Here is a 27,500-nt window from a genome sequence, read left to right as displayed (position 1 = left end):
TTAGTTCCAGACAATGTTGAGTTGTGGAATGCCTCACATTGTCTCCCTCTGGGATCCCTGAATTACAGAGAAACGTCCAGGGAGCCTTTTGGCTCAAGGCTGCTCATTTAAACCGTGTGAGGGTTTTTCGGAGCTGGAGGACTCACTGCAACACTGCTCAGGAGGGCTAAGTCAGAGCTGCTCAACAGGTGCTCAGTGCAAAGTACCTTCAGTGACAGTAAGAGATTCTTGTACTCAGGCAGACTGACGAGGGAGCTTCAGAATCAGAGAAATAACAGCGGTATGGCAATTTTCAATTCCATTTTTTGGTACTGGGTATGAGGAGACTGCTAATTAATGTAATGCATGAACAATATGCTTCATGCTTTCTATACTGTTTATACAGTTTACATGCTATTTATTATCTTAAACAAAATGTATATGACAGTCTGATTTGTCTAAAGCTGACTGCTTATATAATGAGAAGAATTATTTTCTCTTCTGCACATTTAAAGTATCTTACATTTGTGACATTATTTGTACTTTATGGAGCCCTGGGTTCATTAGTGCTTCTATTGTCCATATGTTCCTAAAGTCTTGCTCATTTTTACCACTGTATCCCATAGATTAGAAGGCAACATCATTAAACGTCATTAATAAATTATTGATCCTATCATGCTCTAAAGCGAATCTTCCTCGGATCATCGTCTACTCTGTTTTTATTGTCACCTCACTATAAACGTGGGCATGAAAAATGGAGAATGTGAAGAGAGATTTACACGCTGGAATTCAAACATGAAGCAAAATCACTTCTTTGCTCCTTCATGTCAGAGTGGACAGCTTGACCAAATGCATTTTTGAGCTATGCCATTATTTAAACTTTGTTTAAGCATTAACATGTTTAAGGAAACATGCACTAAAATCTTCTGACACTCTCCGCCAGTGCCCTAATCTTTTTTACTCTGTAGAATGCTAGATACAGAATATTAGCTTGCTGGTTTAACTTGTATTAAATCAGATTTTACACCAGCACATTTCCTTGGATTGGCACTCTCTCCAGGGTGAACCCTGCATTGTGCCCTATGCTCTCTGGGATAGCCTTCAGGCTCCCTGTGAACCTGTAGGATAAGCGGTATGTAAAATGTCTAACTGGGTGATTTTGGGGTTCAGTAACTTTATCAAGGATCAACTTTATCGTGGTGAGATCTCCAGTGTTAAAGGTTTAGCAGGGAGTATAATGCAGCATCCCATACACTAGCATAATTACTTTCAGCTCTTGCCACTTGAAGACCAGAGAGGAAATGCACCAGTGTAAAATCTTTGTAGCTGCTATTAAACTGCCTAGCGGCATTTTCCCAGATCATCAAAACCCTCATCTGGCAAAGCAGAAGTACAGACTATGTTTGGTTTGATGCTTCATATATCTGAAGAGATAAGGGGGACACACAGTGTGGATTGTTCCTTCTCATCTCTCTTCTGCCAATTCCTTTGTCTTAGAGAATTATGTTGCCCTTGATCCTCTTTTGGGCCTATTCTAGAAATACGAGGTGTATACAGTGCTGGTGGTGAATGCACTCTTTTCCTTTATTGCCTTGTATGAGAGTCTATGGTTTGCTGCTTTGTGGAGATACATCAAAATAGCATCTCTGGTTCTGTTATACTGTCTGTATCTCCACTGACCTTGTCCTGTAGGTGTTAACCTCCACACTGCCATTACTTACATAGGGTTTTGTATTTCACAGCTTGTTGACATATGTGTGAGACTGAAGTGTAATTATTCAGGGCTGGAATGTGGTCTATATTGCCTCTCTCCATTGGCTCACTGACCCTGGAGGGAGCCTGAACCATTGTGGGCAAATTACAAGACACCAAGACAACCTCTCTCAAAAGAAATGTGTCCAGCTTTGCTGAACTCATGCGTTGTGTCCTTAGTGCACTCAGTCACCATGGAAGATAAATTAAGTAAATTACAATTGACGTTGCCAATATAGTGACCTGACCCACTGAGTACAGGCAACTGTTGCTATTATGATCATATTTGTGTGAAGCATTTTAGGACAGAGGTCCAGTGAAAAGCTTTCATACTGGCAGCTAGTCTTTTGCCGATCAGTGGGGACTGAGAAAAACTGGCAGGTCTCAAGTGATCCTTCTGTAGGATAAATAAAAGATAATGGATTGGGAGCATAAAATAAAACCTGCTGAGAGGGAGCAATAAACAGTCCTTCTGATAGGTCATTTTAAGGTCTGATGTGCAGGTGGTACTGTAGCTGAGAATGTGATGTGGACTTCAGAGATGCAATGTACTCAACTGTGTACTCCTCCACTCCAATCCCCAGTATCAATTCCAGCTGCAGTAATTTGACACAGTAATACTTTTCTTAACTTTAGATGCAGTACAGACTTTAACTGTTTCATTATAGAATTGTTACATTAATGAAATACCATGTCTCCAGATAGTTAGAACATTAATTATATGATGAAATTCAGGAAAATCTACTATAAATTACAGTGAAATTGGGATCTACTGGAAAACCATGTGACTAGATGAGAAATCTAAAAGAAAAAGAAGTGGAATCTTATTGTATCTTCATTTCCTTTTACATAAAACTCTATCTCCATATTTGGGAAAGAAAGGCTTATTTTAAATGACCAGCCAATGCTTATGTTTTGTATTTACTTGGGCAGTTTTTCGATTTCCGAATATGTATGCTCACACTTCATCTTCTGTTCAAAAGGAATGCTAAGACCACACTTTTTGAGTTTTTTGCCATTTCACAGCTGTACAACACTTTGATGCACATTGTGCAATATTTTTGTTCTGTAAAATGTCTTCAATGATCAAAACAAATAGTGCAATAAATTAGTGATTTAGTGAAAGACTCTTGAATTATGCATGTTGCAAGTATTAAATAATATGTGCAATACATAGTTAGTATATTTTAACCACATATTATAAGTTAGCTGTATAGTAATGAAGCCGTTATAAGAACCACATGGGTCTTTATTTATTATCATACTGGTCAAAGGAGTTACTCAAAAGGCCTATAGACCCTCACCTTTGGGTCCCATAGGCTCACAAGGACATGTTCTCTTATGTAGTTTCAGTGGCAAACTGGGCTACTTCTGCTCATAGTTACAGAATCTCATTCTGTCATGAGCAGTTAATGCACATGTAGGTTGTAAGAGTATTTTTTTTTTAAACCTTTCACTGTGCCTTTTGTTTTATAGAGTTAAATATGTTTATTTGCTATACATATATATATATATATATATATATATATATATATATATATATATATATATATATATATATATATATATATATATATAAAACAATTGGGACAGTATGGACAACTGCCAATAAAAATAAAGAGGAGTGATTTGTAAAAGTACTTGGACTTTTATTTAATTGAAATTGATGCATGTAACACGTTCCAAAAAAGTTGGGAAAGGGGCGATTTAGGAGTAATAGTAATGTGACAATTTGAAATAAGAGGTGATGTGAAACAGGTGAGGCAATCATCTAATCATAGTATATAAGGAGCCTCCAAAAAAAGGCAAGATGTTCAAGAGCAAGGACGGGTCGAGGCTTGCCAATCTGCCAACAGATCAACAGATGCATCAGTGAATAATCCAACACTTTGAGAACAACAATTCCCAAAGACAAATCGGTAGGATTTTGAGCATTTCACCTTCTACAGTGCACAATATAATTAAAAGATTCAAGGAATCCGGTCAAATCTCTGTGCGTAAAGGGCAAGGCCGAAAACCACTTCTGAATGTGCGTGGTCTCCGATACCTCAGACGTCTCTGTCTTAAAAACCGTCATGAGTCTGTAATGGAGATCCTGACATGGGCTCGGGAATACTTTGGTAAACATTTGTCAGTCGACACCATTCGCCGCTGCATCCACAGATGCAATGTAAGGCTTTACTCTGCAAAGCAGAAACCATACATCAACACTATCTAGAAGCTCCGCCCACTGCTCTGGGCTCGGTCTCATCTGAGGTGGACAGTAGCACAGTGGAATTGTGTTTTGTGATCCGATGAATAAACATTTCAAATAGTTTTTGGTCAAAACAGCAGTCATGTTCTCCGGGCCAAAGAGCAAAAGGACCATCCAAGCTGTTATCAGCTTTAGGTCCAAAAGTATAGTATGTGGGTGTGTCAGTGCAAATGGCATGGGTAACTTGTGGATCTGTGAAGGCACCATTAATGCCATGTACACATTTTGGAGTAAGGGACTTCCCTGCATTTTCCAGCAGGAAAACACCAAATCACATTCTGCCCAGATTTCAAGTGCATTTTTGCGTAAGAAAAGAGAGCGGGTGCTAGCATGCCAAAATAACGCAACAATGGCCCTGTACGGTTGTGCAGGTGAAAAAATGCATAACGAATGAATAGGGGGAAATTCCATTTGCTAAACTTCATAAGTCTTATTAAAAGAAAAGTTGATGTTACAGTAGTTAACAGTCGACTGTCCCAACCTTTCTGGAGTGTGTTGCAGTCATCAGATTTGAAATGAGTGTATGTTAAAAACAAAAAACAAACAAAAAAACCCGTTAAATTCACAAAGTAAAACATCAAATAATGTGTTAATACTGTGTTTTCAATATAGTACAGGGTGAATTTAATTTTCAAATGACAAATGCATTTTCCATACTGTCCCATCTTTTTCGGAATTGGGGTTGTATATTCTATATTCAAATAATCGTTGCATTTTGCCTTTTTAAGTAGGATCAGCATGCTGCTAGGGGGGAAACGTTTATTAAATGCTGCACATATTACAAGTCACCTGCTAGTTCACTTCATTTTACTAAAAAATATTAATATGCTGGGGCACTATTTTTCCTCTAGCAAAAAAAAAAACAACGACGTTCTTATCTTTTAAAATAGACTAACCTTTAAATACTATATATTCCACTTTTGTGTGAGGTTAAAAATGATTTTGGCTGACATCACTGTTATTAGAAATGACATCATTCAGTTAGAAAGGGTTCCATGCTTCTTTAAGCCCTTGTGGCTGTGGTTGTATAATTAAAGGTTAGGACGGAATATGCCAGCCAAGCAAAAAGGTTGCTCAGTTCTTATTGCAGGATGAGGCATTTCTCAATTAAAAAAACCTTAACCACATGAAACATAATGAAATGTCTGGATCAACCAGCCAACTTTATTGTGCATGAAACATAGCCTAGCATGGTCCCTGGGAGAAAGAGACCAAAACCAAAAGCATTCTAGTGAGCATAAAGTCCAATGTTTGGTCCATGTCTGAATTTCCACATGAATGTACATGGGAAATTGTTTGTGTGTTTCTTTCGCAGGCCATGCTTCCCAGGCTAAATTGGTTCTGGTTGCCCCTGTTTGGGATGCTGGGTGTAGTCTCGCTTGTTACACAAGCAGAAGAGTCTGAGAAAGCAGTCACATTTAGCCATGTGTACAGGTTTAACTCTGGTTGTAAGCAGGACTTGCAGGCAGTTTTGCCTTCCCAGGACCAAGCATCAGAGGGTCAGGTCATGACGGTGGATGGGGAGAAGGACATTGTTTTCAAGCACAAAATTAAGTTTCCCTCGTCTAGCTGCACCTGCGCTGATTCAGAGGAATTCAAAGCCCTGCTGTACCGTGTCAATGGTTTGGAGGAGGAGGTTACCTACCTGAAGACCCAGTGTGCTCAGGGCTGCTGCGGAGGAAGCTCAGGTATTAGTTCACATGCCAACAGTGCAGCTAACTAAGGAGACCATGTTCTCAACTAGCACACTTGAAAAAAACTAAATTGATGTGTCCCTCTTTTTATGAAGTGTTTAAACACACATACCTCTAATCCACTTGTTGAGAGTAGTGGAATTTATATTGTCTGATTCAAATTTAGCCATATATACTATGTATTTACTGCTATTAAACAAAAGATCATTGCTGTAAAAGGAGTAACTCCAAGTAAGTATCACACCTTGATCTAATATCATCTCTCTACACTGTAAGTTGATGTTCTGCAAGTTAATCTTGAGATTTCGTGCAACTGACCTGCCTTCTACTAGGTGTGGACACAAGCTGTAGTGGCCATGGTGTATACCAACAGAACACATGCAGCTGCAAATGTGATGCAGGCTGGGAGGGTCCAGACTGCTCCATCTCCATGTGTCCGGATAATTGTAATAATAATGGCTACTGTGTAGATGGACGATGCGTTTGCCATGCTGGTTACACGGGTCATGACTGTGGCCTGCTCATATGTCCTGATGACTGCAATGACAAGGGCCACTGCGTGGATGGCAAGTGTGTGTGTTTTGAGGGCTTCTCTGGAGACACCTGCAGCATGCAGAACTGCCCAAGTGACTGCAAAGAGAACGGCCGCTGCATCGATGGAAATTGTCATTGTGACGAGGGATTTTTCGGAAATGACTGCTCTATGGGTAAGGTTTATTCAGGAACGTTTTCAGGTGGTGATTTCAGATATCTGATAATCCTTACTTAAGATTATTGGATTTGTTATTGGGAGTAATCCTGTTTCACATTTAAAGGTTGTTGGGTCTATATGAAACTATTTACTGTATCAGTGTCTAATAGAGCATTTTCACCGGACAGCTTGGTATGCCTTGGTAACAAATCCAAACCCAGGATGATCTGTATCGTAGTCCGATTCATGTGTCAGTTTCCCATACCGCCAACAATACTTCATTTGAGGTTGTGGGGGTCACTTGTGGTTGGAAAGATGACTGATGGCTGAATTAAAAACAAAACAACAACAACAACAACAACAAAAAAAACAAATGAAATGAATTCCCAATATTATTTTTTGAGGATTACATATCACTGCATTCCTACACAATGGCATTCTATCATTATGAAGGGAAAAAATTGTAAGAATAGAGCTAACTGCGGGAAGAACAGTTGAGCCATTTTCAATACCACTTATCCTTCAGGGTTGCGGTGAACCTGGAGCCTATCCTAGGAGGCATGGGGCACAAGGCGGGGTATACCCTGGACAGGGTGCTAATCCATCACAGTGCCTAGTACAAATGATGCTAAAGCAGAATAAAAATGCAAGGAAAAGTTAAATTTATGGCTAAAAGTCAGATGACTCTCTCTATTGTACATTTAGAGCACTTGGTATTTTATTACATGGTGAACAAATACACTTAATAGTAAATAATTTGTGATTCAACTTTAAGATGGCAGATTTGATGTAGATCATGGTTGAAAAGCAAAAATCAATCTAAATATCATAAATATCAGTGGTAGAAAAACTACTGATAAAAGAAAAAATATAATTTGAACTATAACATTGGCAATATTGGCAATAAAAAAAAACTATTTCTCTACTAGTAGAAACTAGAGTAATGCTGTGCAGAGACATTACTGGGATGATTTAATTAAGTTCAATTTCGCTCAATTCAGTTTTTAAAATTTTATTATAGATGCACAGTGGATATCATTGTCATCTCACAGCTCCAGTGTCCCCACCTCGATCCTGAGCTCAGGTTACTGTTTGTGTGGAGTTTCACATGTTCTCCCAGTATTCACATGGGTTTCCACCAAGTTCCCGGGTTTTCTGAATTTTCCTGAATGTGTGTATGTATGGTGTCCTGCGATAGACTGGTGTCCCATCCAGGATGAATTCTCCAGCCTTGCACTCAGTGTTCCCAGGATTGACACAGAATTCACCATGACCCTGATCAGGGTAAAGCAGTTACTGAAGATATAAATATAAATACATCATCAGATTTTCACACAAGTTCCAAAAGTAAACCAAGAGATCCAAATTAAACAAACGAGACAAAAGTATTATACTTGGTCATTTATTTATTGATGAAAATTATCCAATATTGCATATCTGTGAGTGGCAAAACATGTGAACCTCTAGGATTAATAGTTTAATTTGAAGGTGAAATTAGAGTAAGGTTTCAATTTCAATCAATGGGATGATGATCAGGTGTGAGTGAGCACCCTGTTTTTATTTAAAAGAACAGGGATCTATCAAAGTCTGAACATTCCACATGTTTGTGGAAGTGTATCATGGCATGAACAAAGGAGATTTCTGAGGACTTGAGAAAAAGAGTTGTTGATGCTCATCAGGCTGGAAAAGGTTACAAAACCATCTCTAAAGAGTTTGGACTCCATCAATCCACAGTCAGACAGATTGTGTACAAATAGAGGAAATTCAAGGCCATTATTACCCTCCCCAGGAGTGTGGACCAGCAAAGATCTCTCTTGCTAGATGTGTAATAGTCTGGTCATAAAGGAGCCAGGGTAACATCTAAGCGACTAAAAGCCTCTCTCACATTGGCTAATGTTAATGTTCATGAGTCCACCATCAGGAGAACACTGAACAACAATGGTATGCATGGCAGGGCTGCAAGGAGAAAGACACTGCTGTCCAAAAAGAACATTTCTGCCCCAGTGCAGTTTGTTAAAGATCACGTGGACAAGCCAGAAGGCTAATGGAAAAATGTTTTGTGGACGGATGAGACCAAAATAGAATTTTTGTTTTAAATGAGAAGAGTTATGTTTGGAGAAAGGAAAACACTGCATTAAAGCATAACAACATTATCACATCTGTGAAACATGCTGGTGGTAGTATTATGGTTTGGGCCTGTTTTGCTGCATCTGGCCCAGGACGACCTGCCCTCATTGAAGGAAAAATTAATTCTGAATTAAACCAGCAAATTCTAAAGGATAATGTCAGGACATCTGTCCATAAACAATGATCCTAAACACACGGGTCGTTCTCCCAAAGAACGCTTAAAGAAGAATAAAGTGAATGTTTTGGAATGGCCAAGTCAAAGTCCTGACCTTAATCCAACAGAAATGTTGTGAAAAGTCCTGCTGCAAGCAGTTCATGTGAAGAAACTCACCAACATCCCAGAGGGATAAAAATCCTCCAAGTCGATGTGCAGGACCGATCAACACTTACCCCAAACGTTTAGTTACAGTTATTGCTGCACAAGGGGCTCACACCAGATACTGAAAGCAAAGCTTCACATACTTTTTCCACTCACAGATATATAATATTGGATCATTTTCCTCAATAAATAAATGAACAAATATAATATTTATCATTTGTTTAATTGGGTTGTCTTTATCTAATTTTAGGACTTGTGTGAAAATCTTATTATGTTTTAGATCATATTTATGCAGAAAATTCTATATTCACAAACTTTCAAGCACCACTGTATATAGCACTTTAAATAATAGACATTGTCACAAAGCAGCTGGAAAGAAATCTGGATGAAATCTTTCTACACATGGGCAATATAGGTAACCAAATTCAGCATGGGTGCATAGTTTCATGGCTCATTTGGTTGTGGAATCAATGATAAAATGCCTGATCATGCTACACCACAATATGTTACTATTTAATTAGGATCTCTATCGTATTAGAGTGTATGAGGAATTCCAGCACATGCTAGAGAAGTGTAGCATTCTTTTAAGTTAAACATACTGCAATTGTAAACACACATACAATTTGAGGTAATTGTACAGTATAATTACTTCCTGGTACCTTCATGAACATCAAAAGCAGCAGTTTTCAATAGCAGAACTCAAGTGTCCTCCCACAGTTAGCTCTATTGTTACATTTTCCCTTCATAAGGATAGAGTGACTCAGGGAAGGAATGCACTGATATGTGATCCTCAAAAAATAATATTGGGAATGGCATGAATCTTAGAGAAGGATATTTTGTCCATGTTAACACTTTTGGGTAAGACATTATAACTGAGTCCATATGAGTGAAGAGCAATCATACCCTGAAGCAGTGCGGCACCAGGTAAATTGCTAGCTGAATTATAATTTCAAGCACATGACACTAATGGGGCTAGAATGCTATGCGATGGTTTAACCTGTCAATTATTTGCCGGTGATTTCTTCTTGTACTACTGCAGCATTGTAGCACACCATATGAACGGTACTAATCGATGTTATCATTTCAGTGTTCGCATTACTAACAATACAGCCAAGCAGTTGTTCACTTGACCTCTGAAACCTGTTGTCATATGATGATTTATATTGTAGCTGTTTTCAAAATTAATATTTACAAAATTGGTAAATATTCGTGGAAGCACTGTGGGAGCCTAAAGGCACTGAACCAATTTCATGTCAGCAGGGAATTTGAATCATGCAAAGATGACTAGTGTTTAAAGGCCCTGGGCATGAGGATTAATCATCAAAAGGGGAATGAGGTGGGCGCTTTTTTCTAAGGTCATGCTGGATTTCATTGTTCCAGATGTGTAGTATGTGTAGACTTTAGATTACTTACTATAAATACCTACAAGACCTAACTTGTACTTAAGAGAACTGAGGGTACCATAATGAGAATGATGTGCCTTTAGTCCAAAAATGCATGATCTAAATCAAAGTACAAAGGTCAATATTTTGCACTGATCAGAAATATAATTTTATAAAGCTAAAGTGCAATTTTGCTATCTTTTGTTATTCATTTGTCAGAATGTGCTGCACATTTTCTTGCACTATGCTTTCTCCAAAGTCATTAGATGGTAATTTATTTATCCCACAGGCCTTTTGTGGGTTATTATTTAAAGGTGAAATTGTAACTGGCAGACACTGGAATGAGGCAGGAGTATTAACCGCCACTAGATGAAAAGGCTCCTGTAAAACCAAAGAAAAACACTGACTTCCTGACCTTTCACCATGTGGAACAATGTCCAAACCTGCTGTGAATTCTTTCCTGGTTAATGTGGTTCCTGGTTAATTCTGAGCATCTATTTGGCCTCTCTCTTTCCCTCTGCATATATTCCCTAAGCTTTTTTTTTTTTTTTTTTCATTTCCTGGAATTAACCACCTCTTCACTTTTTTTTTTACTCCAGTAAATTAGTAATCTGAATGTGGAAACCTTGTTGTAAACTATGTGTGTCTGCCTGTATGGGTGTATATAGTATGTGTATATATCTGTCAACAGGCAACCACTACCATCACATTAATCCTTTCTGATGAGATGTGGCTTGTATTCCGTTATTACCGATGGACATATCTTGGTTAGTGACTACACTGAAACTAGAGAAAAACTTAATAACAAGACCAGCTGCTGGTCAAGATTCTTGAAGAACTGCAAATTCAGACGTGTATTTACATAAGGTAAGATAGGGAAGAAAAAGAGGGAAAGAGGGAAGAAAACGGAGAGGTGTCTGGGAGAGGCACAAATATGAAAGGCAAAAGAAATTGAAATGTATTTTAGCCTTCCATCACATATACACACACCAGAAATTTCAATTAATGGTAAGTATGAAATGTATGAAATTGGAAGTGTTAAATGAACTACCACAGAGTTTACACAAATTAAAAGATCAAACCCCCCCAGTCATGCTGATAACTCATGAAGTAATTAATTATTGTACTTTGGAGGAGCTTTTTTATTTAATTATTTATTCTCTATGGGAGATTAGTTTTGCATCATGGATTTAACATACTAGTAAAATTGATTTTTAACAGGAAAAACTGTGTTTCTACAGTACTGGGTCCAAAAGGCCTGCATGTGATCAGGGTGACTGATGTTTCCCTGCTGGTGGAGTGGGAACGTGTAAAGAAAGCAGAGTACTACCTGCTCTACTACTATCCTCATGGAAATGAGGGAGCCATCCAGGAGATCCGTGTTCCAAACACGGAAAATTCCTACTTGATCACAGGCCTCAAACCTGGAGTTACCTATATCGTGCAAGTGCAGGCTGTCGTCAAGGGCATCAGCAGCGAATCGGACCGCATCACAGCCACAACAGGTAAAGAGCACTTACAGTAAGACTTTTTCACTATGCAGTTTTTGCATTGAATGACATACAGTTGTATGCAAAAATCAGTGCAAATTAAATATTTTATTGATTTGAAGTGCAGTGCATGAAGGTCTAGCTGACACAGGAGTGGGGCGCACTTTTCTATTCTGCAGTGTTGCTTGCACAGTCATGATCTGCATGGAAGAATCATCATAAGGAAACCTTACCTACAACCTCATCACAAAAGTGAACATCTAATATATGCAAAATATCCAGATAAGCATTTGGAAAACAAATACTGTGCACTGATGAAGTAAAAATGTAACCCTTTCTAGCCACAAAAACAAAATGTTTGGAGAAAAAAAGGAGCAGCAGTTGAAGAAAAGAACAACTGTTAAGCATGAATATATTATGCTTTTTTATTATGGTTATATGTGTGACAGCCGTTGGCACAGGAAACATTGCACAGGTAGATGGAATACTGGGTTCCAGTAAATATCAGCAAATTCAGGAAGTAAATGTGACACAATAAGGAAAATAAATAAAAATCTGAAGCTGAGAAGAGGTCCTTGCAGTAAGCTGACCTGAAAATCAGAGAACATATGTAGGTAGATGTTAAACATATTGTGTAATTTTTTTTTAAATTAACTGTGTAGTAATGTTTGCAGAACAATATATATATTTTTAAATAGTTTGCTGCAGAGGTTGTTTTTACTTCTTTACAGTACAAAAATCAATAGAATATGTATACGCTGTTACGTAACCTTATACAGTATGCTGTGACGGTTACACTGTTGTATACTATTAATGATGGTGTAACATCACATGCTATGTCATTTCACTGTATCTGTATATAATGGATGCAATGACAACAAAAACAGATCTTGAACACTAACCTCCAGCTATTATATAAACAAATTGTATCCTATTAATTTTATATAATGGATGTTTATACCCCAGTGGTATAAGACATTTAAAAATATGCTGATCTGGTTGTGATGAATGGCATGAACTGTCCATATGGGATACTGTCAGTTACTGTGCTCTGCAAAGAGTTTCAGTGTCAACAAGAATGTGCCAATAGATTAAAATGATCTTACTGTGGGGGTTTTAAGAGAATAACTATCGTATATCTTATTGTCTCAAATGAGATCCAGAATTCACTATAGAAAGTTAATTGGAAAACCCAAGAGCAAATAATCAAATATTCACAACAATAAAGGACATCAAATAATAAAGCAGCGTATTGGAAATTTGAGATTATTTTCAGTGTTCTGAATATAATTTCTGAAAGTAGCAGTCCTTATATTGTGTTTTGGTGCAGATTTATCTGGTGTAGAAGGTGTCCGTGTGCTTGGACAGACAGAGGACTCTATCCAGGTGGACTGGAAGAACCCAGAAACAGAGGTGGATTACTTTAAACTACGTCATGCCAGTCCAGACGGCCATGAGAAGCTGGAAAACGTAGCCAGGAGCCAGGAAGCTAGGACTGTGCACACCATTATAGGTAAACTTCTTTTAGAAGGACACACACACACACACACACACACACACACACACACACACACACACACACACACACACACACACACACACACACTGACTCTTATAAAGTTACCCTGACTCATCCCTGACCTGAACTGTTACCATTTTCTGTGTTGGTGAACTTGGAGTTAGAAGTATAGCTGTGTTTTCATATTTTAAAAGACATTAACAAGAATTTGATCTTTAAAAAAAAAAAAAAAAAGATCACAGTACTTGCTGAGCTGCATGGGATACTGAGTAAACATTGCGTGTGATGGCATTGAGTGAGTGGCAATGGTGTGTTTTTATTTTTGCAAATGAACTGAATTGTTGTTTGCAGGTCTTAACCCAGGCACTGAGTACCAGATAACAGTGCAAGCCATCAAAGGGAGCAATGAGGGAAAACCATCCCATACCACAGGAGTCACAGGTTAATTGGTTACATAATATTCAACTGGAGGGGTGTTATATCTTACAAGCAAACACACAAAACCCAGAAATGTTAAGGACATAGCCAAGCATTATGTCTAGAATTATAGAATGAAGTGATATACCAGGGTGACAACACCATGAAGTGGAAATCTGAAAGGTATGATGATATCACAGAAAATGACTTCCAGGTATGGAGCATTGAGCTATTGTAATTTTTAAAACAGGGTATATAGAGCTGATTGAACAAATTTCTGATATATACGTTTAAACAAGGAAAAGTATGTTTCTTCTGTGTACACCTATCTCTACACTAACTGTACACTAAGTGCAGTTTTTAGAGTTGCATGTTTTTGTTTGTTTGTAAGACCATGAGACACCATTTGTTTGGCCTGAAGTATAATTGTAAACACCTGCTCTAATTATACACAATACTGCTTCAAAGGCTCAAAAGGTGACAGCTCGGATATTGGGATAATTTGTTAAGTAATTCATTGTTCAGTAATTAAACTCAAACCAAAGTTGTGCCAGCTCTCCCCTATACCATGCACAGTATGCCATGCATTAAAAAAAAAAAAAAATTCTATACCAACTTTTTCTGGATTATGCATCATAGCCTGAATACGATATACTCAGTATAGCTCCAGGTTAACATTTCCCTCCGACAACACCTTTCCATTTTCAAGTGTACTACACTAGTGGAACATATTCACATATTGACACTTTAAACATATACACCATGAAACCATTCTTAGTTAAAGCACTTCTAACAGATCAGGGTTTTTCATTTTTATTTTTATATATAGCGGTTTGTTTGTATTTTACAGAAATTACCTCCCAATGCTCCCTTTCCACCAAGCTTAATGTTCATTAGGTCATTATCCTTCGCAGCACAGTTTATTACTAGTATTTTTCTTGTTTCCTTAAATCAATTAAATAATTTTCTTGACTGAGGAAACCCAGCCACTTTACCCAAGGCTATTCAAATATGTGCTGTTCTAACATGGTCTTTAGACCAACACAAGTCTAAGAGCGACATATAACTGAGTAACCTTAGGGGTGACTTTCTGGCCAGTTATGGGCGATGTGTGTATGGTGGTCAAGCATGTAGTCACAACAACGTGCTCATTTGAACACATACATTGCTACAGTGATAAAGTTATGGTGTTGTGCTTTGAAACAAGAAAAATTACACTTGGAGCGCTGACTGTCATTTCTGGTAATATAAATAGATTACTGGCATGTTTGACTTATGATAATATATAAATTAAACAATAGTGATGTATTTTTAGTAGTAGCTAGTAATCACAAGAATGTTTACATTTTCTGGTAATGCGATGGTAATATGGAAAATACCTACAACTCACTTCATCTATTGGAAATTAACCGTTTCTCCATCCATATATGACAAAAGTTGGAGAAAATATATTGGTAGTCTTAACTAAATAGCAGAGATGCATCACAGAGTGAAATTCATTGATTAATTAATTCAATTAAAACTTAAAAATATTGATGACACTTAAGGCGTATTATCATATTGTATTTCAATCACTGACACAAAATTAAGCATTTTATGAAATATTTTACTTAAAATATAGGAGCAAACAAATACTTCTCTAGGCTCATTGTAAAGCTACTATATGGTACAAACTGTGGTCCCACAACCAAAAAACCCCCCCACATTTAAAAATGGTAAATGGCACACTTATATAGCGCTATTATACAAAGCGCTTTACACTGTGTCTCATTCACACACCAATGGTAGCAGAGCTGCCATGCAAGGCGCTAACTTACATTTGGGAGCAACTTGGGGTTCAGTGTCTTGCCCAAGGACACGTCGACATGTGGAGTCATGCAGGCCGGGAATCGAACTGCCAACGTTACAATTAGTGGACAACCCGCTCTACCACCTCAGCCACAATTGCACGCTTAAGAGTTTAAGTATTCAAATCTTAGATGTTTACTAAGATTCTTCTATTATCTATTGAATCCCAAAATAAACAGTAAGCTTAATATATATAAAATCATCATTTATTGGGTATTTTCAATTGGGAGGTGGCTGTCCCAAACCCTGACCCCTAAATTTGAACTTGTGAAAATTTATAGAATTTTTTTTTGCATTTTATTCCATCATTGTTTTTAAAAATATCTTTTTGATTTAAAAAAAAAATGAAGTAAAAAAAAAAAAAAAATTTTCTTTGTAAACTTTATGTAAAAAATGTGTCCTGCATTTTCATGTCACTACCGAAACAGTGTATGTCTTAGACCATTGGCTAAAACTGATTTTAACCACGCCCCTACATTTTTGATCGGGAAATATTCCTGTGTCCCTCTCTCTCACATACTGTACCTACATGGTGAGTAGACAGGTCCTATCATTTTGAGGTAAAATGTGTTCAAAAGTCTGAAAATCGTGTAAGGAACATCATTACCAAACACCTCTGAGCCTCTGAAAGGTTTTTTTTTTTCTCTCGAATGTAGATTATGGTAAATTATATAACATGAAGAAATTATATGTGTTTTTTTTTCCACTTGTAAATGTCACAGTGAGTTACTGTGTAAAACTTTAAATCTCAGACTGGACCACTTCCTGCTACTGATGGCTCCAGCTCAAGGCTTAAGGCTTAAGTTAGGCTGCATTTTTTCATTTCCTCAACTGAGTGCTGAAATAATGTCCCTTTCTACTGCTCTCAATGTAGTTAGTAGTCTTCTACTGTACATCTGACAAAATGGTTTGTCAAAGTTCAGCCTCACTATGATACAGCTCATGAAACCTGCAATTTTTACTCAACCTATTACTAGGTATACAGAGTATACAGTAGCATTATTATATCTGATGAATTTATGGTCACATCTGTGGCCAGAGAGGCACAAAACATTACAGGATATGAAAATATTTCACTTCTTAAAATCCTAAAAAAATTAGGCAGAGAGACACTCTCAGGTCTTTGACTTTATAAAGGTTTTGTGGATGGATCTGTGAGGATACCAGTGCAGAGGTTCTCAGTTTCAAGTCTGAAGTGTCTACAGCATGGTTTTATTCTCCTCACAACACCCTTGTCCAACTGAAGGATGGATTGATAGTTAGCTCTTGAGTAATCTGGATGGCCATAACATAAAAAGCAAAATATAAGTGGCTCTAGATTCATGCATAAAGTAAGATATCCCTAAATGAATTAGGCTTGAGTTCCTTAACATACAAAGTAATTTAATGAAATCCAAACCTCCTGAGACTGTGCATTCTAGATTTAATTAACACTGTACATTTGCAACATACCAACTCATAACCCGGTGTAAACTGCTCTTAAATGAGGTACATGTGTTTCCCATATAGTGAAAGCCACAAGCCCTGTTGCACTTTTCTGCCTCACAAAACCAGGCAGACCTTTGAGTTCTCCTCCATCCCCCATCCCTTGCCCCTTCTGAAACCTGGCTAGACCTTGAGAGATTTGTCCAGCAAAAAAAAAAAAAATCATGCTGCTTATTTCACAATACAATAGCTTATTATGCTGCTGGCTTTTTTCTTATAAAGTGCAGGTTTTGGCACGTCCCTTGCAAATACAACAGCAGCTACGGGACACAGCGGTAGCACTAACCCAAACACTGAATTGGAAGAAAAGTGTAGCATTGTCTGCTTGTGGTTTTGATAGTGAAGTTTCAGCAAAAAGGTTAACACTTGAGGTTAGGACTTACCAAGAGTATTTGCACTGGCATTCCATTGGGTCGTTTGTATTCCTCACCATACCTCAAATCAAGGCAACTCAAAAGAGATGGGTATAATAACAAAAAGCTTGGAGTGTTGTTGAGCTCACTGTTTTTGGAATGCACAATTAATCGCTTTTATATCACCATAGCATGGCATCGACCTTCTTGCAGTCACAGAGGAATTTCCCAAATGATGATAGCTTTTGCATGCTTTTTCACTTCCTCTTGTGGCTCATACCAGCGCTCACATAGCTCTGGTAAACCTAGCTACTCACACAGTCCACTCAGTTTCTATATTTTATTATTTTTTTTCTTTTAAGATGCAGGAACTTGTCGGTTTCAACATTAAAAACTTGAATGCCTTCATGTATTTGACTGTCAAAATGCATCTTTAAATGTGAACAACATCTGAATAAAATAATTCTTCTTTTGTCTAAGGCAACCATGTAATACATAAACTAATGTTTGCTTCTTTTGATGAAGTCTAAACCCAATATTTGAACTGTCTAAACTAATGTACACACCAAAAGCTTATTCAGTGTACCCATAACTGTAGGAAATCAAGTTCCTACATTTCCAAAAGTTCCTACAAAACAAATCATTTTTTTAAAACTTCTGCCAAAACTTTGATAGCGAAAGACAGAAATGTGGCAGGATGTGTTCAGGTGTTTGGCGATGTGATATAGACTGAATTTCACTTACACCATTGTCTCAAATCTAACACATCCTTTCTCATCTAGACATTGATTCTACGAATTACCTGGTCACTAGGGACGTAACCGAGACCACAGTGACTGTGATATGGGAGAAGGTCCGTGCTGAGGTTGATGGCTACATACTGACCTATAGCTCTGCTGAAGGCTCCAGCCAGGAGATCCAAGTTGGGGCAGATGCCACTTCCTACCAGCTCACATCACTGAAGCCTGGGGTTCTGTACACCATCTTCATCAGGGCCTACAAGGGTTCTCGTTTGAGCAGGAACAGCTCTACTGAGGCTGAGACGGGTAAACTCTTCCTCTCTCAGTTATTCCTTGCTGGTCTCCTATGTTGAGGGAGCTCCTTAAAGTTCCTTCATTTTCACACACTCTAAGTGAACAGGAATCGTTTGTGTAGGTTTTTTTTTTTTTCAGCTATGGCTTTTAATCGTCATAGGTTTACTATTTTAAGAGATTTCACTTTTACTCCTTGTTATTTCCTACCTTATCTTGTTGTTTTGTTGTGTTTTTTTTTTTTTATACCCAGTCATGTTACTAGTTAACCGAATTAGTTGCAAAATCTTCCTCCAGCTGTTTCTTTTTAATAACACTTACTTTTCCAGCCTTTTGTTGCCCCATAACAACTTCTTTGAGTCGTGTTGTGGCTATGAAATTAAAAATTACCCTATCTTTTCTTAAAATGGTACATTTACTCAGTTCAAACATTTTATATATTTTCTCTGTTCTATTGTGAATGACATATGGGTTTATGAGATTTTGTCATGAAATGGAGGCGAAGACAGAAGCAAGTGCAGGTTATGTAGTTTAATACCCAAAACAACAAGCCCGTTTATATATATATATATATATATATATATATATATATATATATATATATATATATATATATATATAGAGAGAGAGAGAGAGAGAGAGAGAGAGAGAGACAGATACACCCCAATTCCAAAAAATTTGGGGACGCTGTGGAAAATGTAGCCTAAATGAATGTATTATATTGCGATAGTATTGTGGTTACCTTCTTGTAATAGCCAGCAGTGTTAAGCTTTAAGAATTCAGTAAGTTTGTTCAAATCAGCTGCTGTGATATTATATGAGCAATAAGTTAAAGTGGCCAGATGGTACAGATTCAATCAGTGGTAGGTCTTCCTGTGGGCTTTATTCTATGTTTGGAAAGAACATGAGTGAAACAGACGTTGACTGGTCTCATAACTCAAATGGTAGGATGCCTCACGGATCTGTGAACAGGGAATTGACGCCCTTGAGGTGCATAAGTTCTGGTGTTTATCTTTCCTTTTGCTTCCACATGACACTCACACACACACACACACACACACACACACACACACACACACACACACACACGCGTGCGGGTGCACATTTGACCCTCACACAAGACTGAGGGAAAATAATTTAATACTTAGCTACTGCATATTGTTTCTATGTCATATTTTTGTAATTGCATGTTATGTAACGTATTTTGAAATGAAAACAAACACTGAAAATTCAAATTCAATTAAGATTTTAGTTCAAATCACACTAGCTAAAATATATAGCGAATGTACAACCCCCCCCCGTCCTGAGGTGACTTACAGCAGATACATATTCATAAGAAACTTTATCATGAAGCACAGGGCCAAAAAAAAAAATACTGTAAAGTGTTGACATCTTTTAATTTTAATGTAGTTTGACTGGATTATTAATAAATGTAGCATTAAAAACAACTTTTAAAAAGCTTGACTGCAGTTTAGATGGAACTTTTTCCTATCTACACTACAAGCAAGTTTTTTAAAAGTTGTACTTGTAGTGATTAATGCTCCTTTTATTATTTTCGAAAAAATGTTTTGTGCTCTATTAATATAATAAAAAATGTTGTACAGTGCCCATAATGGGTGGCTAGAGCCATAATCAGGTGGTATAGCGGGTTGTCCACTAATCGTATGGCTGGCGGTTCGATTCCTGGCCCACGTGACTCCACATGGCGAAGTGTCCTTGGGCGAGACACTGAACCCCAAGTTGCTCCCGATGGCAAGCTAGCGCCTTGCATGGCAGCTCTGCTACCATTGGTGTGTGAGTGTGTGTGCATGTGTGTGTGTGTGTGTGAATAGGCGAATGTGAAACAGTGTAAAGCGCTCTGTAAAAGATTAAAAAAGTGCTATATAAATGCAGATCATTTACCATTTAACCTAATGTACAAAAAGATTTCTAAAAAGATGCTGTATATACTTTTTATTGTAAACTGTTTATATTGCTTATCTGTATTACAAAGCAAATTGTTCCAGTTAAGGCTCTGTCCCATCATAATAGTTATATGTATAATTCTTATAATACTAAAAGAAAGTTAAGAAATGCTGCCAGATTTTGCATCACCTTTAACATGCTATAAACGTTTTTTCAGAACTAGATGCACCTACTAACCTCTTGGTCAGAGAAGTGACGGAGGACTCAGCGATGGTGTCATGGGACCGAGTCCAAGCAGAAATAGATGGCTACATATTGAGCTATAGCTCTGCTGATGGCTCCAGTGATGAAGTGCAAGTGGGAGCAGACAGCACTTCCTACCAGTTCACTGGTCTGAGGCCAGGAGTTACATATACAGTCTACGTCTGGGCCATCAAGGGCTCTCGCTCCAGCAGAAAAACTACAACAGAAACTGAGACAGGTTTATTAAGCGTCTTACATAATTTTATTTATCTTCTGATTCATCAGCTAATATGAGTGAAATTCTGGTTCATGCTACTGATTCCATGGGTTTCTGAAACATTCAGTCTCCCAATGAAATGTGAAAATTTTGGTATACCACCCCTAAAATTACCCTGGACTTATCTGTATTACAAAGCAAATGCTTCTAATTAAGGCTCTGTCCCATCATAATAGTTGGGAAAATGGACTATATCACTACGAATTGTGAAAAGCAACATAAAAATAAAAAGAAATGCTGCTAGATTTTGCATCACCTTTAACATGCTATAAACGCTTTTTCAGAACTAGATGCACCTACTAACCTCTTGGTCAGAGAAGTGACGGAGGACTCAGCGATGGTGTCATGGGACCGAGTCCAAGCAGAAATAGATGGCTACACATTGAGCTATAGCTCTGCTGATGGCTCCAGTGATGAAGTGCAAGTGGGAGCAGACAGCACTTCCTACCAGTTCACTGGTCTGAGGCCAGGAGTTACATATACAGTCTACGTCTGGGCCATCAAGGGCACTCGCTCCAGCAGAAAAACTACAACAGAAACTGAGACAGGTTTCTGAAATTTCTCTTGTATCCTCAAAAACATTCTCAGGGTTTTTGTCTCAAATTGTAACAGTTCATATAAAAAGGACTGTATACTATTTTTAAGGTAAATTATGAATGACCAGACTTAATATATAAACATCAACTAACAACACTGACTCTATCCACAGCTATAATTGGTTCTAAAATTGGTTCTAATGTAAATGTAACACTGACTCTATCCATAGTTATAATTGGTTCTATAATTGGTTCTAATGTAAATGTAAATGTAACACTGACTCTATCCATAGTTATAATTGGTTCTATAATTGGTTCTAATGTAAATGTAAATGTAACACTGACTCTATCCATAGTTATAATTGGTTCTAAATTGGTTCCAATACTCAGAATCTCTCTAAATCCACATTGTTGTTTTCAGACATGATTCTCCTTCTGTGGATTTATGAAACATTCATTTTCATATAAAATGGTTACGATTGATTTTACGTCACTGGAAGTTGGTATTTGAGTATTTGACATTTAAATAATTTGGTTAATTTGGACAATCAGTTTGCTCTTTCTTAAACTATTTATACTTTGTTAAAGCATACATTGTCATGCCATTTTAACAAACTGATAATTACTTTATATACCATATGCTTTTATATCACACAAAGATATAAATCTAAGGTGCAGAAAATATATAATCATCTTATGATCCATAGTTACAGCCCTTTACTTAAACAGCAGGATTTTCACTTCCACAGAAAGGCTGTCAAAAGCTCATTTGGTTTTATACAGTAAATTGGTATTTAGAAGTGAAGGGACATACTAATCGCTTGTCTGAGTGTCACGAGAAAAAGTCCAAGCAGTCAGTGAATGATAGTTACATGGTGAGCTGCAGTTTCTATGTTGTCTAACCTAACAGTCACTGTAGCGTACCAGTACCTTCATAGATAGAGAGCTCCTCATAATTACTTCAAATGGTTACATTTATGTGAAAGCAGACACAGAGTCTCTCCACAGCCTGAAATGTTCACAACAGCTAGCTTGGGTGGTTACTACAGAAACAATGACACCAGGGTGCACCGGATGTATATATTTATATATATACCCCCTCTGTATTATTATTATTATTATTATTATTATTATTATTATTATTATTATTATTATTATTATCATCATTCTTAACCCACTCACCATGCCACAGTGCAACTCATAGACCATGACATTGTCTTGGATTAATGCAGAGCCAGCAGAGGTCTCTGAGGTCACCCAATTATACTGTAATGTATTTTTCAAGTAGCAATATGCTTTCATAAGCAGTTGGTGATGATAATAAAATGATTGTTTCAACAAACAATTCTACAATTTCAGTTTCCCTTGGCTGTGGTGGCATACAGCATATGCATAGTGCATACTCCATTCCAAAATGTACCAGAGATATTTCATGGAAAAGAATGAAAACCAAAACAAGACAGTTAACACCTACTGGCTGCACTGAAAACAATGAACAGTTATACTTCTGTTTCCCAACTGGATATTTTTCAAAAATCTTGAAACACAGGAGTTACATAAAAAGTATTGTGGACAGGATTATAATGTTATTTACGTTACTTAAATTGGAACATGGTAACAGCCGGTGAATCCAAAAAAAGTTGTGAAATAAACCTAGAAACAAGCTGCACAGTGCAAATGTGGAGACCTGTGAGTTCAAATTTGTAGTCTTGGACATACTCTTGTCTTGTCATGCCCAGTTCCTTACATCACTGAGTCTCCTTTGAAAAATATTAGCAAACTTCAACTTTGTATTTTCAGAAATTGATGCTCCAAAGAATCTGAAAGCTGTTGATGTTAAGAGTGATTCTGCAGCTCTAACCTGGACCCCTCCTCAGGCTCAAATTGATGGCTACGTTCTTAGTTACAGGCCTGAAGACGGTAGTATGCAGGTATCTGGACTGCTAATTTTTATATATCTCACATCTTCTGTATTGAGCAGCATTTTATTGCAACCAGAATGTAAACAGTAAGACATCCATATGCAATGATACATTTAATATTCTGTGTAGAAATTTTTTTTTTTCTTTCTTAGACTGTTGAGAAGAACTTTGTCGCAGGAGATACCACAATTAGCCTCTCTGGTCTGGCCACAGGGAAGAAATACGTCGTCACTCTGATTGCGTATAGAGGCTCAAAGAGGAGTAAAGTGGTGGAGACCATATTTATCACTGGTAAAACAACACAGTTATACCTGTTTTAAAGTAGTAATGTGTGAAGATGTTGTGAATATGTGACTCGCTTCTATTATGTCATTAACCTGTAACAATATCCTGTATCCTGTTTTTCATCTTTGCAGTAGAAGCAGCCTATCATTTTCCTATGGACTGCACACAGATCATGAAGAATGGAAAGATGAAGAGTGGAGTTTACACTATCTATGTGGCCAATGATCGCAATAAGCCAATGCAGGTGTATTGCGACATGACCACAGATGGTGGTGGCTGGCTTGTAAGTTAATGTAGAGATACAAATATAAAAAGCCCATACCTGGTGAGAAGAGGACAGTTGAATCTCATTATAATTCATACATCTTTTATAATAAACCCATTCCCATTATGTGTGATCTTAATACATAAAGTGACATTAGATAAAAATGTGTTTCTCGACATGCTGTTGTCTCTCTCCCCCTCTCTTCTCCTCTCTCTTTCTTAACCAAGGTCTTTCAGAGACGCAACACAGGCAAGTTAGACTTCATGAAGCGCTGGAGACAATACACGCAAGGCTTTGGGGAACTGACTGATGAATTCTGGCTTGGTACTGAAAAATTAATCCACAATGAGAATCTACAACTCTGCATTTTGTATTGATAATACAAATAATAATTAATAAACAAATTAATACTGTCATGTCCTACAGTAATACACTGATGACACACTATTTGTTCTCAGTATGCAAAGTGTTGTACATACAGTATGGTATCATACACTGTAATATTTTTGGAGGTTGTGCTTGGGAAGAAACAAGAAAAAAAAAAAAGACTGCAATTTATTATCAGGCACTGTAACTGTGTTGTGTTGTGTTGTGTTGTATTATCTAGGCCTGGAGAACATTCATGCGCTGACCAACACGAGCACAAAATATGAAGTGCGATTCGATCTGGGTCTGGGAAGTGAGCGTGCTTACGCTGTTTATGATGACTTTAAAGTAGGATCAGCCAAGCAGAAATTTAAGCTCACTATTGGCAATTACAGAGGAAATGCAGGTAAAATGGAGGCATAAAATATATACACACCAAGCTTTTCTTATATCTGGTGTAAATTATATACGATGTTATTTGCTAATAACCTCTTTTTGCCATAGGTGATGCTATGGCTTACCACCAGGGCAGACCTTTCACTACTATAGACTCAGACAATGACATTGCCCTGGGTAATTGTGCTTTCACACACCATGGTGCCTGGTGGTACAAAAATTGCCACTTAGCCAACTTAAATGGCAAATTTGAGGACAACAGACACAGCATGGTAAGCTTTAGTTAGATAATACATTTTCAAAGGAAGAGGAATGTTATATGATGAGGAATTGTGCAGTTTGTGGTTTACTTTGTGTAGTCTCTGGTATAATGAGAATGTGGTGAAGATGCATTTGGTGCTCATCTCATAAGATGCTCAGCATTTAAATACACATGTAGGTTGATGGCCAGCAGAGGGCACCATCTCTGCTTCCAAAGTATTGCCTCCAAAACTGTAAGGGATAAATGTAGAACGTGATAAAATGGAGCAGGAGTGCACAAATCCAGAACTGCAGGGCTGTAGTCCAGTTACGTAATTATCTCTATCCCTGAGGTTGGTGAGTTGACTGAGGTGTTTTTTAAGCAGAGTAATCCCCTGGATTACCAAGACCTGGAGTTGAGCATCCCTGATAGAGGGAGAGGAACATCAGTGCCCTGAATCTGTCCATATTTAAAAAGCCTCACATGAGAAACTGTGTTCTACAATCCTTTCATACAGCGTAAAATGAAAATTTATCTTAAGGCGAGACAACATTAAATATATTGGATTTGTTGTTATGCGATTCACCTGGCATGACAGTAGAAAATTTCCGTATCGGTGAATCCTGATTGGTGTTTTTAGAGTCATGTTAAACTATGAGATGGCGTTTCGTTAACAAAATCAAAATGTAAACGTAAGGTTTAAACTTAAAACTCACTTGTAGCTGAAAATCAGATACAGGTATTGCTGCAATATGAACCAACCAGCTAATTATATATATATATATATATTCTCAGATATTCTCAAATGTGATCAAGAGCCCTCAGAAAAGTCAAATTCAATCTTGCATGCATGTTTGTTGCAAATGCACGCATATATTTAAACTATCTAACTAAGTATACTTGTGTATTTCTTGATATATACTGACTTTATGAAAATATGTGAAATAAATAAATTAATTTTGAGCAATATAGTTGTATTTCAGTACTTTACAAAAAATGTTTTCTTGGTAATTTGTGTGTGAGTGGTAATTTTTTTTTCTGAAAAACTTTGGTTTAAAAATTATTTGCATCGTCACAATTAGTATTTGGAGATACTAACAGCTCATCTTCCAGGATATAACACACATTTAACTCTCTTTACTTGGTACAACTAGCCATTCATAATAGAAGCATCATTTAGTTGAGAAATAAGTAAGAATGTGACCATGATTTTCACTTCCTGTTGAATGTCATTAGGAGGCTAAATCTGAATTTCTCCTGAATCTTTACCACTAGGGGGTGAACTGGGAGCCGTGGAAGGGCCACCTCATGTCCCTGGACTATACAGAAATTATGATCCGTCCAGTGAACACAGCTAGCCGAAAGAAGAGATCGCTCAAGCGAAGAGCAGCTGCCTAATGATCATTACACTGCAAAGTGAAATGACACAAAGGAAGTAAAAATTGCGATTAATCAAAATATCATATTATCTCATTATATATATATATATATATATATATATATATATATATATATATATATATATATATATATATATATATATATATATATATATATATATATATATATATATATATGTGGGTGATAACTGGCCTTTACAGATTACAGATATTGATACATATATATATATATATATATATATATATATATATATATATATATATATATATATATATATATATATATATATATATATATATATATATATATATTTAATTATACTTATTTGTCTGTTTTAGCAATTTGTACAGGATAAGGTTATGGGATCATTCCTTAAACAGCTGTGGTATAGTTGGCCAATTTACCAAGTGTTAAATGATATAATCCCAATGATTCATTCATAATACAAGGGGCATATAAACTGTAAATGAAATAAATAATTTCAACTCACACTTTATAAGTTCTTTTATCAACATTTCCTCAGTTTACAATTATTCTAGTGTTCATCATTCCAGAATTTGTGGAATAATGTCTTATACTATCAATTTGAGGGTTATTTTTTGTTTAGATAAAAAAAAAACAAACAAGTATCTATAGCAATTATTATTTTTCAATGCTAAAAATCCTAAATGCTGTATTGTATTAGGCTTGTAATGTTTACAGTGTGAACTGTAGGACAGTTCTATAAAGGGATCTCACAGAAATAAAAATTCTTGAAATAAACCTGTTTGGGTGTTTGTCATTATTATAATGATGTGAAAGTTCTCTGAAACAGTTTTCATGGTTTATGTTATTGGTAATATGCAGGTAACATAGTTTGAGTATCTGTATTTACTTGCAATTTGAAAATATTTCAGGCTAAGTGAAGTGTAATTGAAACAGCACAGGGAAATTTTTACGGTTTAGTCCTGTAGCACTGAACTGCTTTCCAAATGACGGTTACTGCTAACCTTCACCATTTTTCACCTTTAGAGACAGTACAGCATAGTCATGATGAACGAATGGACTATAGAAATTAAAGGTGATTTTGTTCTTAAAGTTATGAAACAGTGCAATATAACAGTCTTTTAGAGCTCTCTACTCGTGGCTGGTGGTATGAGTGCAGTGAAGTGTTTATTTATTTATTTTTTGCTGTCAATTTCAGCTGAAGTCCTTTCATTTATCCTGTAAACCTAATAGTGATGACCACTCTTCTGCTGCTGCTGGTTTAATTATGCAATTGCTTGTGTCGGTGTGCGATATGTAACAATGATCCTGTTAAGCTATTGAACAATAACACAGTGC

General features: G+C 36.9%; 1 protein-coding gene across 2 annotated transcripts; it reads left to right on the top strand.

Moving 5' to 3' along the window:
• Nucleotides 1-26,275, top strand: tnn (tenascin N). 2 transcript variants are annotated; one of them, XM_017472798.3, is made up of 16 exons: nt 1-280; nt 5,301-5,673; nt 6,012-6,386; nt 11,440-11,703; nt 13,019-13,201; nt 13,559-13,648; nt 18,093-18,356; nt 20,463-20,726; nt 21,050-21,313; nt 23,102-23,232; nt 23,376-23,514; nt 23,640-23,791; nt 24,001-24,097; nt 24,381-24,545; nt 24,644-24,807; nt 26,052-26,275. In XM_017472798.3, the coding sequence occupies exons 2-16, from the start codon at nt 5,304-5,306 to the stop codon at nt 26,172-26,174; spliced, it is 3,045 nt and encodes a 1,014-aa protein (XP_017328287.1). In that variant the 5' UTR covers nt 1-280; nt 5,301-5,303; the 3' UTR covers nt 26,175-26,275. The 2 variants fall into 2 exon arrangements, with proteins under 2 accessions (XP_017328287.1, XP_017328289.1); XM_017472800.2 differs by lacking the exon at nt 21,050-21,313.
• The last annotated feature ends 1,225 nt before the right edge of the window (nt 26,276-27,500 follow it).

This window comes from Ictalurus punctatus, chromosome 7 (genome assembly GCF_001660625.3).
Source record: "Ictalurus punctatus breed USDA103 chromosome 7, Coco_2.0, whole genome shotgun sequence".
In the NCBI taxonomy this organism is placed as follows: Eukaryota; Metazoa; Chordata; class Actinopteri; order Siluriformes; family Ictaluridae; genus Ictalurus; species Ictalurus punctatus.
Note: the sequence above shows the minus strand (reverse complement) of the source record. Positions and strands in the feature narration are given on the sequence as shown.

Excerpts from the sequence above, each read along its gene's own strand:
- tnn (XM_017472798.3), top strand. The coding sequence starts at position 5,304 with ATGCTTCCCAGGCTAAATTGGTTCTGGTTGCCCCTGTTTGGGATGCTG. Across the intron at positions 13,649-18,092 it reads CCATACCACAGGAGTCACAG|ACATTGATTCTACGAATTAC; the intron begins GTTAATTGGTTA and ends TTTCTCATCTAG. Across the intron at positions 23,792-24,000 it reads CAGATGGTGGTGGCTGGCTT|GTCTTTCAGAGACGCAACAC; the intron begins GTAAGTTAATGT and ends TTCTTAACCAAG.